At 37.7% G+C, this 13,473-nt stretch overlaps 1 protein-coding gene across 10 annotated transcripts in view; it reads right to left on the bottom strand.

Moving 5' to 3' along the window:
* Positions 1-13,473, bottom strand: part of CNKSR2 (connector enhancer of kinase suppressor of Ras 2) — a 265,333-nt gene that overhangs the window by 33,055 nt on the left and 218,805 nt on the right. For all 10 annotated transcript variants that reach the window (XM_019666991.1, XM_019667006.1, XM_019667049.1 and 7 more), the window contains 2 exons: positions 12,113-12,213; positions 9,438-9,981 (listed from right to left, as the gene is read on the bottom strand). In XM_019666991.1, coding sequence (XP_019522536.1) covers positions 9,438-9,981; positions 12,113-12,213 — 645 coding nt within the window. The remainder of the gene's footprint in view (positions 1-9,437; positions 9,982-12,112; positions 12,214-13,473) is intronic.

Below are 13,473 nucleotides of genomic sequence, written 5' to 3'. Positions count from 1 at the left end.
ATTAATATTTCTTTGATGGAGAAGATACTTCCTAATTTTATAGTACAAATCAATTAAGATTATTAGACTCTGATTTGTGTTAATCAGTACAGCCGAGTAACTAGAACGCACTTTCCCCAACCATAATGTTTTAGGAATGAGCCAAATCAGGAATATCTCTAAAAGTGATCTCATCTAATTTTAACCAGTTTTGTAAATTTTACAGAAGTGGTTAAATAACTTAAAATGAACATATCTGGTACCATCTCTTAAAGAAACATTTTTATATTATAAATTAATTACTAGAGAAAATTATTGGCACAAGGTAACAAAGATGCTGTGAATTATTTGCTCTGTTTCATGTTATCAGGAAGAAAGATATTTTTATTTCTCAAAGATAATTTACAAATTTTTGTTGTATGTACACTTATGGAAGAGCTATATTCTTAACATGTAAATAAAATAATAAATGTCCATTGAATGAATATGAGTCAATGAATACATGCTTAGAACTAAGGATTATATACTGATACAGCAAATAAAAAGTACAATATGGAGGTTTTGTTTACCTTTTAGCAGGCTAAATCTAGATATTGAAATGTTAGGGAATCCAAGACTAAGAATGTGAAATAATTTGTAGCTCTTATATGAATCAATGAGTTTAATAACTGCCACTCTTATTTTATTCTACAACTTTGTGCAATAATCCAAAAAGTTGATTTTCTTGGCGTACTTCGTGTTTGTAATAGAAACAAATATATATGAAATTGTCATATTGCATTCCTGAGACAAGAACCTTATAGAAGGTCTCAAGTATGAGGTTTAAATATTAAAATACTTTTTTATGAACAACTGTTGCTTTTGCCCTTGAATTATATAGTACCGGTAACTTTTCTCTTATCAGACGACATACTGATGAGAGTATTTTTCCATTAAAGGAAAACTTTCAGAGTATAATAAATTGAGCTATTAAGACAACATATTAGGGCTAAGATGTGCCTATGGCTAAACATAGGAAAGTCTGAGAGGCCAGGAGAATGGAACTTGTGAGAACACTGGAAAAAATAAGCAAGGGAGATGAATTAGTAGAAGGTTTAGTGTTTTATAACTTGAAGTCAAAAGCCACAGGTAAACTGACCACCAGATGCAGTGGTTTGGAAGTCCACATGTGAATTCTGCATTCTGGCTTTTGAAGGCTAGACTTGCTATATTTTTTTTATCTGGCTGGCTCTGGCTTAGCTGTTTTCATCACAGAGCTTTGGGATAAGCTGACATTATTGGAAGCCCTCCATAAAGAAGGCTGGGGAAAAGCCATATGGCACCAAGGCATGAGGCAGGTAAGCAAGGCGCTTCTGATATATGAGTATGGGGGTGTGAGTGTGGGGGGTGTAAATATGCATGTACAGCCTTTATCATTTCTTTCTTTTCACATTTCTCCATCCACCGTTTTTTAAAGGGCCAACAGGTCACTGCTGCATTTTCTAGGGTGATATATGCTGGGATTGGGGCTGGGTTCTGAGGGGATGTGTAAGTTATCTCACAAGGCTGTTGCTTGTATTATAAACTAAAGTCACATCAAAAATATTTCAGAGAAAAAACTCTTACTGAAAGCCAACTAAACCCTACCTCACTTCCCTATTCATATTCAGTTACAGGAAAAAGATATTCATATAAGAATTAAATTTTAAAACCTTAACTTTTCGCAGAAGTCACCTCTGGAAAGTAAGGAGAGAAGGTTGCTTTTTATGTTCACCATTGTTTTTTCCATTTATTCATTCATTCAGCAATAAGCAAGTTACTAGTTTTCAATTAAACAACAAAAGAATAACGTGTAGGGAAATTAAAAACTTCCAAGGTATGTTTTATGGAACAGTCTTATTATGTCTTAACCTACCATCTTCCAGCAGTTGGTAACCATAGGAGGTGGATTTCAAACGTAGAGGGGGAAAAAGGAGGCATTTGTGACCTTCAATTTTCTCTGACAAGGGTGACCAAGGTAAAAGGAGGCAGAACTTAGGACAGGTCCTCATAAAATAAGCTAGAAACTACTCCACTGAGAAATTGACAATATGCTATTTTAATGACCTGAAGAAAATTGGTTTGCTTTTTTGATGTGTGAAAATAGTAACAAGTAATACTGTAGCTGAATTCAATCATCTTTCTTGGTAAACCAAATTGTCAGCCATAACTTGTCTTACCTATAATGGTGAGGGGTTGCTATCCTTTTACATGAGCTTTAATTCTTACCTGGCTACATCTTCTGCCATGTGACTCTGTAGCATCCAAAATTCATCCTTTTGCCATTTAAATCTGGCTTCATTACTTATTAAAATTCCTGAGATTATTTTCTTGGCTGATGTGGGGCTCCTGGTTATTCACTAAAGTACAGGTTGCAATTTCAACAGTTTTTACAAACAAATCAGGATGAAGGTAGGTAATGGGAGACTTCCAAGTGAGTCAGCCTTTGTTGCATAGGCGGCAGGTTTTGGTAGGGCAAACAATTGCCGAGGGCTGCTGGAGGAGCTGGCTTCTGACAGGGAACTGGTTATCTCACATGTCATATTTTTGTGGCCTTCATCTTTCAAGTGGGAGTAAAACAGGTAGGAAGAAAATGGTCTCAACAACAGAGAAGGTGACTTACATAAATGAGCCATAATACAAACAGCAGTAATTCTAGTAATCAGCATCCCAGCTTTGTGGTGCCCAGCATGAAGAGGGTATGCTGAGCACATGCAGGCCTTGTTCTTCCCTTTACAAATTACCCCAAATGAAGAATTTTGTAATGTTTTGATTCCTGTTTTCTGTCACACAATGGATCAAACAATAACTTTAGCTCTAGCTATTATATAATAAAAAAGAATTAGTGGCAAAAGGGGTTAGCTATTATTTATTCATTCACTCACTCACTCATTTACTCACTCATTCATTCATCTAATAATGCCTGGCCTATTATGAGCTATATACTATTTTAGGCACTGGGTGTAAAAGACAGGTATAAAATCCCTGCTTTTAAGAAAATTATATTCTGGTGGGTAGAGATGGAAGATAAATCAGTGTACAATATTTGATATTATATGCATAGTGATAAAGCTGTGAAGGATATAAAGCAGAGTTACATCCCAGAGGATGAATGGTGGTGGTAGTGGTGGGAGGAAGGCATTTGCGTCAGATTGGGTTGTCAGGGTAGGACTCTCTGAAGGGAAAATATGTGAACTGAGACCCGAATGGCAAGATCTATAAATGTATATTTCAGTAAATATACAGAGGGTGCCCCCAAAATGTATACACATTTTAAGAAAGGAAACAAAATGTATTAAAATTGTAATTCTCAATATATACCAATAACAAAAGATGAATACAAGTCATGTGCAATCATTTCTTTGGCACCCCCGATATATGATAAGGTTAGTGCCATTTGGAATACAAAGTTTGTTTTGAGTTCCCAAATGTCCAAGATCAAAGGAAAATGAATAGTGAGTGATAAGAATGTGAAATGAGGGACATTTTTATTTTAGCTCCTAGAACACGGCTAATATATTATGTTGAAATATACAAAATTGCTGATATTTCATCATTTTAACCTACAAAAACAGCATTTCATGTGGTTCAACTCAGTAGCTGGAATTGAACAAAGTTAGGTCATGTAGTCAGGTAAATGTTATTTAGTGAGGTTTGCCAGGACTAATTCACTATTTAAGTATTGTAATTGTCCTCATTGCCTAAATCCAAATCTGCATAAAATCTACATACATTACATAATTATAAAATATTTATTGGGCTGATTTACAGCCTATCAGATATGGAAACTAAATGCCTTCTGGCATTACCTCATTTAATCCTCATACAACCTTATAAATACTGTTACCACACGATTTAACAATGAAGACACTGAGGTCTAGAGGAGTTAAATAACTTCATCCTACCACTTGCAAGTATTAGAGTGACAAAGCAAGGGTTTGAACTGAGGAATGTCTCCACAATCTTATTCTACAATAAGTTCTGATCACTTAAGTGTATATAGGAAAATATGCCTATTAATTTCAAAAGTCAATGGTAATTATATCTAACTAGCTAGCTATATGTTCAGTTATGTAATATTTACCCCCTTTTAGATATCTAACATTTCGTTAGTGCCAAGACTTTTACATGACATGATGTGATCTGGGGTATGTGTTTGCATATATTTTTTCAAAGAACAAATTATTTGAGGATATAACATATAATAGGAAAGGCTCATGTAGATAGCAATGATAAGAAGTTTGATACATTTGTTTATGGTCTTAAAAACAAATCAAGGTTAGTCTAAACTATTTAGAATCTTTCCATTTCCCTTGTATTTAGGCATGGGCATGTGGTGCAACCTTGGTCAATGAAATCTGGGGCTAAGTCTGCTGGAAGGATCCAGGAAGCTTTCCTTTATCTTATAGAAAGGACTAAAGATACAGCCTGGTCTTTGGATGCTAGCTTATAAGAAGTGATGCCTGGAGCTGTTAGCATTACAGAAAGGTTAACTGAGAGTCCGACTCTGCAGAGCCATGAAATTCACTCCAGAACAACCCACCTCTGAACTTCCTGTAAATTAAGGTAACTTTTCCTCATTATTTAAGCCTAAAAAAACGAGTGAAGTGTGATTAAAAATCCAACCTATCACCAACATTACAATTATGGTTAGACTAATCTTTATTGTTTTATGTCTGCCTAACAGTCTTTCTTCAGAATCAGACAATATGGTATGAAGAGTATATTTGTTCACTACTTTCTAGATTTTTCTGTGCTCTTTATATATGTTTGTTACATAATCGGTCAAGAATGATGCCCTTAAACTTCACAAAATTTGACATACTTAAGGCTCTTTGCTATTCTTTCTCTGACTTTAATGCGTCTTTTTATTCATATTGCTTATATGTCTTTTCCACCTATTCCCTTTAGCTCTGAACTATAATTTAAGATGATAATACTGTTCCAAATTCTTCGTGTTTGTGCATTATTTATCTTGGCAATAAATAAAACAGTAAAAAGTACTGCAACATTTTTCTTTATTTTCAACTTGCTGCTTTTCCCCCTTTAACACAATTTCATACTCTGGGAATATCTTCCCCCTTGCCCCCACACTTCCTATCTGAATGTTCCTAAAAAAAAATCATGGCTTTTAGAAACTCTTCAGGAAATTATTCTAGGACTCTTAAAATGATTGAAGAGGATTAATTTATCTTTTTCTGCACTGTATTGAGAGCCATTATCTAGCCTCTCTGCTTAGGTAATTTAAAATATTAGGCCAATGAGCTGCATATTTTGTGTAGCTCTTAAATTACCAATGGTGTGCAAAGGATGTTAGATTAAAAAAAACTTTAAAACACATTTCTCAGCAGATTTCATTTTGAAAGCATCAATAAATATCTTGGCCAGATAACCTGATATGTATTGTAGCTACAAGGTAACAGATTCTATTCACCCTCCACCCCCTATCCACCCCCCCAAAAAAACCCCCTAGGTTTTGCCTTAGATTTCTAAGATCAAGATAATAAATGTGTAAATTAAGTGAGAATACTGGTAGGTTATCTCTAAGACAATGAGAAGGAGCACATTATAACTTCATTGAGTATATAAAGCCACCAAGAACACACGGCTAATAAAGAGTATTCTTATAACTGCCAGGAGGGAAATCAGTAGGATTAAGGGATAAAGCTTTTGAAAAACTCACCCAAATTGTCTAGTATGGCCAAGGAAAGAGAATTATTCCTAGCAGACTTCAAGCTGCATTAACCAAAACAATATTTTAGTGCTACGGCAGATGATTTCTGAATGAAAAATATCTTTATATTTTGTCCCACACTTTTATGATTTACACTCCTTGAAAGTTGCATAGGCTGACATAATTTATAATTTAATTTAGCTGAAGTATTAGAAGGCCCACACCTCAGTAAGCTTCAAAACTGCTAATTGGGATAATAGGAAATTACTTGTCTTCTCCCAAATGCCAGTGAAGTAGGTCAGGATAATTAATATGCCACCTGACTTCCTGTCAAAGGAAAACAAGACAGGTCTCATCTGTGTACTTTTAGTACCATCCATTTTAGACTAAAATGAGTTCAGCCTGACAAAAATCAGTATGACTCAGTTAAAAAGTGAATTTCAAAATAAGACAAAAGGTAGTTCAATCATGAGAACACAAATTGAAGTCTGTTCTAAAGAAGGCTAAATTTACACTTCATAAACAGGGGCACATTCCACATCTATAAGAAAGCTGAAAAAACCATCTAGGTGACAGATTTAGGTACATCTTCTTAGATTGCTTTGTAAGCTCGTAAGCACTATATAATATATGCTATACTATAGAAAGTTAAGGAAAATATAGACAATAAGAAAGGGGTTTGGTTATTGACACAATTTTTCACCCTTAAAACAGAAAACAGTCTATATTTTCATGTTTTTTTTCCATTACTCCTTTTGCCCACTCTCCTAACACTTCCTATTTTTAATTTCTTGGCAAATTGAGAAATATGTTTGGAGCTGGAGACGTATTTCCTCTGCAGGTCTGTACTTGATTAGTGCAAATTCACTTCAGTAGGTCAAACTGAATGCTGGCCTTGAGCAGGACAGTTAGTAACACACGGCTGCTGGCCTTGGATTCTAACAAGCATGGCTACCTGCTGGCTCGTGCGGTAGCATAGTTAGTGTTCCATACTGGAGGGTGTGTCGTTCATCTGAGGCTGATGGGATGGGCACGGCTTCTTTCCCTGGTAGTTTTTATTTTGTTCACATAACACCAGGCAGCTTGATTTGATAAGCAAGCAGCCTGGAATATTTACTCCTACTGGCCAACCCAGAGCAGTCATGAATGTGACACCCCTTAAGTGGACCTTAACAATTTTTTTGAAAACACTGATTTTAGAGATGATGTTTCTCAATTCATGAAGTATTTATCAAATTGCACACTCCTAAATATTAGAAACAGTAATACAGAAAAACCATCATTAGGAAGATGAATGTATATTCCATTAAATGAGAAGCGTGGTCTAGGCAGAAAAAGCATTGCTCTGTTTAGAATGGTTTGAAGGACACTGGGACATCAAGTGGCAAGATTTATGGAAAAATAACCAGAAAGAAATGGGGCCCTTAAAGATAGTGCACGGCCACCTTTCGTGAAGCAGAGCTGACGGAAATAGCATGAACTGCTGCCCCACAATATTGAACTGTAAAGACCAAATGTGCAATACCAAATTTACTAACACACTTCCTCTGGCCGTTCTGCCTCATCACAATTATTCCACAAAGAGAAAGCCCACTGAAAACGGTGGCAAGTATCAGACTAACTGCCTACTCGGCTCATTTGGGAACTTGAAGGAAAAATCCACCAGCTTAGGTGTGCCATCAATATGGCTACAAATAAATCCAATCAATAAAACAGCAAAAAAAAAAAGAGACACCAGGAGAAAAAACTCGAAAGTCATCTACCTAGAGACATTCTGTGGGCTACTGGAGCCTGAAGGAAGGGTGAGCACTGAGCCCGGGCTTCCCTCTCAGGTCCTGGGAACTGCTTTCTGCATTCTAGGCCTCCCTTACACAATGACCAGGAAGAGCTGCTGAGTATCTAGCTTAATCAACAAAGACAGCATCAATGACTTCTACCTGTGGGAATGATGGCATGTTTCCTGAGCAGAATTCTCTATTTCAGAGGGTTGTACCTAATTTCAACACAGTTTACTTTAAAATGGCAGAGATGAAGTAATTTCCCCAATATGACTGTAGAATACTGAACAAACCTCATATACTTACTCATAGCAGTTTGTGGTACCTGGATGACATAGAAATGAAGTGTGTAACTCATTTTTAAATTTTAGAAAACAACTTCATAATTTTGATAATCATATTAAAAATGTGTTACCATGCTTGCCAGAATTCCTACAGAGGCTTAACATCCTAACATAGCTCCTATTTATTTCTTCCATAAGACTTTTCCGTAATCTCTAATAAACGTGAATGTTGGGAGGGCATGGCAGGTAATTGATGGTAATTACCTTACGTGCACCAACAGTGTACCTTTCATAATGGTGCTCATGGTGATTATGCTAAAGTACACTTTACATGGACACCGATTTAACATGAATTTTATTATCAGCAACTCATATGTTGATAGTAGAAGTTATAATGTAATTCCCATTCAATATTGCAATGAATATCCATACCATAAAAGGAAATTCATTGCATTTTCTTGTTAATAATTGCCAAAGTGACCCTCATTTTAAATGAGCCAAACTTGACATTGACATGAGGCTTCTGGCTTGCTGGTAACCAGTGAGCTTTGAGTTGCTTCTGGTTGTGATGAAGAACTTACACAAAACTATTGGGTTGTTGGGAAAGTCATGACATATTTTTCTCTGTTTTTCAATGAAAAATGTGTCATGACTTTCCCGACCACCCAATATATCCTATAATCAAAGTCTTGTACACTCACAAAATGGGCTGTTTGCATTCCTTAAAAAGAGAAGTGTAATGCCCTGGTCAGACCCAAGCAGTAACTGTGGTTTCATCCATATTGGCTTGGCTCATCTGCACTAACTGGCCCAGATTTCATTTTGAATAAAGAGATGCAAACATTTTCACACTATTCCTTCTATACTGTTTTTGTATTTAACATTCAGGATTTATAGCCAGACCTAGATTTTCTTTCTAAGTAAAATTAAACTGAGTTATAGCCTACCCCTTAAAGTAGCCTGGGTTTCTGAACTGGTATATCACATTAACTGTAGACAAATGCTTGGTATGGCATGTTGGACTAAGAACTTGAGAACCAGGAAACATATTCTTGATTCCAACGAGACAGGCTACTTGATTGACTTCTCTCTCTCAAGAGTTGATTCACATAAGCTGAAAATTGCAATCAATATAAATACTAAGAAAGTGAATGAATGCTCTTGGAAACTTTCTAGATGTAAATTTGGCTATTTGGAGTTGATAGAAATACTGTGTGAAATTTCATCTTGGAAAAACTCTTGGATTTTTAAGGTGTGTGTGTGTGTGTGTGTGTGTGTGTGTGTGTATTCACTTACTTTTTCAACCAAGATTCTGCTAACATCCTGCTTGATTTATAGTTTCTTAACCCAAACTTAGGGGGCAACAACTGTGGACTAAAGGGAGGACGCATGCAAGTGAGAACAAGTGGATAAGAGGAGGAAGAAAAAGAAATGAATAACAGTAACCTTAAAAGGCAAATGGGTAATTGGAGAAAAACGTTATTTGCTCTAGTGATGGGTGTCCTGGGATATGGGCTTCATTACTCATCTTTTTTGCTCTAAGTTACTTAAGTTTTGAAAGTAGAACACCAACGGATACCTGACTTCCTATGGAGCAAGGGCGTTATTTGAAGCAAAAAGGGAAACAGAATTCTGCTTTCTTAGAATGAGCAGTCGGAAAGGTTAGGAGCGTGCACAGCTGAGAACATCCATGAGCATACTTACTTTTGTCTCCCGAGCTTTCCCCTGCGGCCTCCCCTTCCTCCTCCTCCTCCTCCTCTTCCTCCACCTCTGTGGGCTGCACGTCATCCTGGGGGTCACAGGCACTAACCGGGGCATTCAGACAGCAGTGGTTGAAGCCGCTATCTCGAGGCAGAGTAAAACTTCGAGGCTTGCCCCCATTTCCATTTAACACTTGCATCCTCTCGGTTTCAGCTAAGGGGTACGGCCCATAGTGATCCTGGAGATGGCACTTCTGAGTGGGCAGGGTGGACTGCCGCCTGTGCTCGGGGGAGATGGCCGCCGAGTCAGAGAAGACAGAATCCTCCAGGGGCAGAGTCTGAAGATAGTGTAATCCTGAGCTTGTCAGGGGCGTCTCGATTAAATCCTGCCAGGAGCGGCGCTGACTGGCTGTCTTGCGAATGGGGGACACAGCACTGCTCCCAGTCACTTCCTGACGGAACTCCTCATGGGACGACTGAGACTGAGAGGTCTCTGTGGAGGACAGCCGGCTGTGCTTTGCTTCCACGTAAGGACTGGCACAACTCATCTGTGAAAAGGGGCCTGCAATCAGTCTCCACAGACATGACAGACCATTCCTATCACCAAGGAACACACTGCATTTCCACCAGGTAACATTTGCTAGTTGGGTTAAGAACTAGTCAAGTTTTCAGAAGTCTCAAAGTTAGGCCCCCAGCTGACATTTAACAACACTGAGATGGAGACGTGTTGAAATGCAGCTACACCAGGCTCTCATGAAAAGCCTGACATGCAAAATTTTACAACGGAAGTATAAGAACATGTGGGTGTTTATGTAAGAAATATTCAGGAACTAAAAAAAAAATAATCCAAGGTTTTAAAATCTCTACGCATTTGAAATCCTGAAGAATTGCTGCCAAATTCCTCGTTCCAGATTATATGGATTTAGGGGATGAGAGTAAGGAGAGAGGCTTTGGGATGTGAAAGCCTTCCTCTTCTTCACAGGTGAATTCTGCTCCTATGGGTGCCATGGAAAAGCTTTCTTATGGGCTTGTCAATTCTGTGGAACTTTCTAGAGTTAAACACACATGAGATTACCTCCTGATGGAGACTGGCATTTGCCTTAAGCACAGGAACCCCAGGATATACAAATACAAAAGAAAAACTGAACATGTTTCTCCCTGGAACTTAAAGTTTGGGAATATATGTTCTAGTACAAAGCACCGCCCAGGAGAAAGGACTGGCATCAAGTGAATGATGTAGAAGGCTTGCAGGGACCGCTGCTGGCTAGTGGGACAAGGCTCACACTGGCTCTGGGGGCTAACAGCAGGAGAAGCCCGATTTGTTCAATGTGACCATCGCAACTGGGGCTGAGGCTATGGCCAGGATAAGCCTGGCTGAGGTGAAAGTGCACGCTGCCCTCCAGGTAAAGGGGGAAACGCTTGGTGGCACCTTCTGCGGGCACTTTACCTTCCCACATGTTACAAAAAACGTGAATAGTTTCCTTCTTGAAATTCACATGTTGCTAAAGAGCTGTTTGGTGAAGCTGCAGTTTCCCTTTCTTCCTCTTTTATAAACATTTAAAGGAATTATTCAGACCCAGACATTTTAGGGAAAGAGGGAAAATAGGATATAAACTGCATCTTTTCACTGACTATTATTTCATTTCTTTAGGTCATCCTTGCATTCTGTTCCACTCGGTAAACTGTGGTATTTATGAAAGAACTGTGCATGCAGATAGGCTCAATTCTGCATTTTCCTCACATTTCTCCTATTCTACTTAGGTAAGAGACATTGTTATTAAACATTTTTATTAAAAATGTGGCTTCCCTTTTAGTTATTAGCCAAAAGTACCCATTCATTTATTTCAAAAATATTTACTAAGCACTTAATGAGTGCCAGTGCTGAGCTAGGCATGGGATGGACAGATGAATAGAACAGGGTCCCTGTTCTCAAAAAGTTCACAGTCCAGTCCAGTCCAGTGAGCTGTTTGGAGGCCCAAATATTCCAATTTAATATAGCTGCACTGGACCTGAACATACGCATTTCTAAAATGTCCCACAGGGGATTCTTCTACACAGCCAAAGTTGAGAAGTGGCCTAGAATTACACTAACATCTCGCACAGCACCTTTCTTATTACAGAAAGCACCTTTCTTATTAAACACATATTTAATATAGATACCGGGGGGGGGCAAAAAATGTATACACATAACTTGTATTCATCTTTTGTTATCAGTATATGTTGAGTATTACAATTTTAATACAGTTTTTTCCTTTCTTAAAATGTGTATCCATTGTTTGGCACCCTCTGTATAATACTAATTTTATGAGTTGCTTCTGAAAGACATAGGAATGAATTTTATTAGTGTGGACAAAATAAGGTCAATTTATATATCTTTTCCTAAGAAAAAAATTTTGTTGTTATTTCCACAAAGGCTACTCTGACACAAACAGTGTTTTCTTAATAAAACTGGTTAGAGATTCACTATGCCTGAAATCTGTGGTGACTGTTTCTCCTGATTAAATATTCTTTGTACACTTATTTTTTTTAACTTACTGCTTTTGGACTCCCTATTTTCTTTCCCCCTTAGAAACCTGAGGTCTGAGATGCAATTACTACATAATTTTTTTAACATACAAAGGGATGTTTCAGGTCAAAGAGTCTGATGCTATATTAAGTACATTCCTGTTGGCAACTTACAGAGGGAGGCCGTGGGTATGTATCGTACGGGGGTGGAGGGCTGTCCTGCTTGGGTGTTGATGGAGTATCTGCTTCTTCCTTGTCACTCTCACTCCAGTAATCTGAAAATTCACAAACATGGATACATCAACACTCTATTAAGTGTTTCTAGACACATTTTCAGGAACACACAATACCAGTTCACGAAAGAAAGTTTAAATTCCATGGCTACACCCTGTTCCCCAGCACCGCCTACCCCAGGCCCACCAACTTTTACTTTTAGCTGGGTTTGAGGAGGAAGGAAGAGCACAATCACCTAATTCCAACCTCCTTTTAAAGTAAGAAATTATACATAGCCACAATTTTAAGGAGTTAAGAAGAAGACACTGCATAAGCCAAATCAGGTTTAGGGTGTTTGAGATTCCAGGCCAAATTATTCTGTAGCTTCAATTAATGAATGATGTCACATGATGCCTCTTACAGGTGTATCATTTTATCTCAAAGATGAACACTCAAAGAAAATCAATACATATATTGTGATAGACCTGCACAGTTATAAACAGCTCCAACAATAACATTTTCAAATCTCTTTTCTGGCTTCAATTCACTGGTTATCTAACAATCACTGTTTCCACAATCATGCTGCCATAAGTCTCTATAACACCATACTCCCACCTCTACTTGGAAACACATGGCAAAGCCTGATTGTTGCCAAATGCAAAAGGGCAAATCTGCTGATGGGGGCTGCCAGTTCCAAACTTCTAGGACTACTTAAAAGGGTAGAAAATGTAAGCTGCTAGACAAAGTGACTCGGCAGACCTCAGGCAAGAGGGAAGAGAAAAACTCTGAGAGATACATTAGTTGAGTAAACAAAATACAGCACAAAGGCCAATAAACAGAATCTGTTCCACTAATAGCTCAATCATTCTGTAACTGCTGGTTAATCCTTTATGTGATTTACAAAGAAAAGCCCAGAAGTATTACCCATGTGAATTTCAGATGATAAAAGAGAAAAGGTATTAAAACAAAAGGTTCCTTATTCTTATGAAAATCTAAATCACAAAAGAACCATCAGAAGGCTTCACTAATATTCAGATTTTGGTGAAAAATCATAACACATAGTTTTACATGAACCCCTCTCCACCCAGGAATTCCCATATTGTAATATTTTTATATATTTTATTTGTGCTGCTGATTAATATTAATAAATACAGCTAACATTTATTTATTTATTTATTTAAAAAAGATTTTATTGGGGAATTGGGGGAGGGGAACAGCGCTGGGGAATCGGGGGAAGGGGAACAGACAAGTTGCTGTTGTTTTGTTCTTCAGTTTAGTTGTGGAGGATGTTGCTTCACTGGCCCAAGTTGGCACCATCATTG

Source organism: Hipposideros armiger, unplaced genomic scaffold (genome assembly GCF_001890085.2).
Source record: "Hipposideros armiger isolate ML-2016 unplaced genomic scaffold, ASM189008v1 scaffold_13, whole genome shotgun sequence".
NCBI classification, from domain to species: domain Eukaryota; kingdom Metazoa; phylum Chordata; class Mammalia; order Chiroptera; family Hipposideridae; genus Hipposideros; species Hipposideros armiger.
Note: the sequence above shows the minus strand (reverse complement) of the source record. Positions and strands in the feature narration are given on the sequence as shown.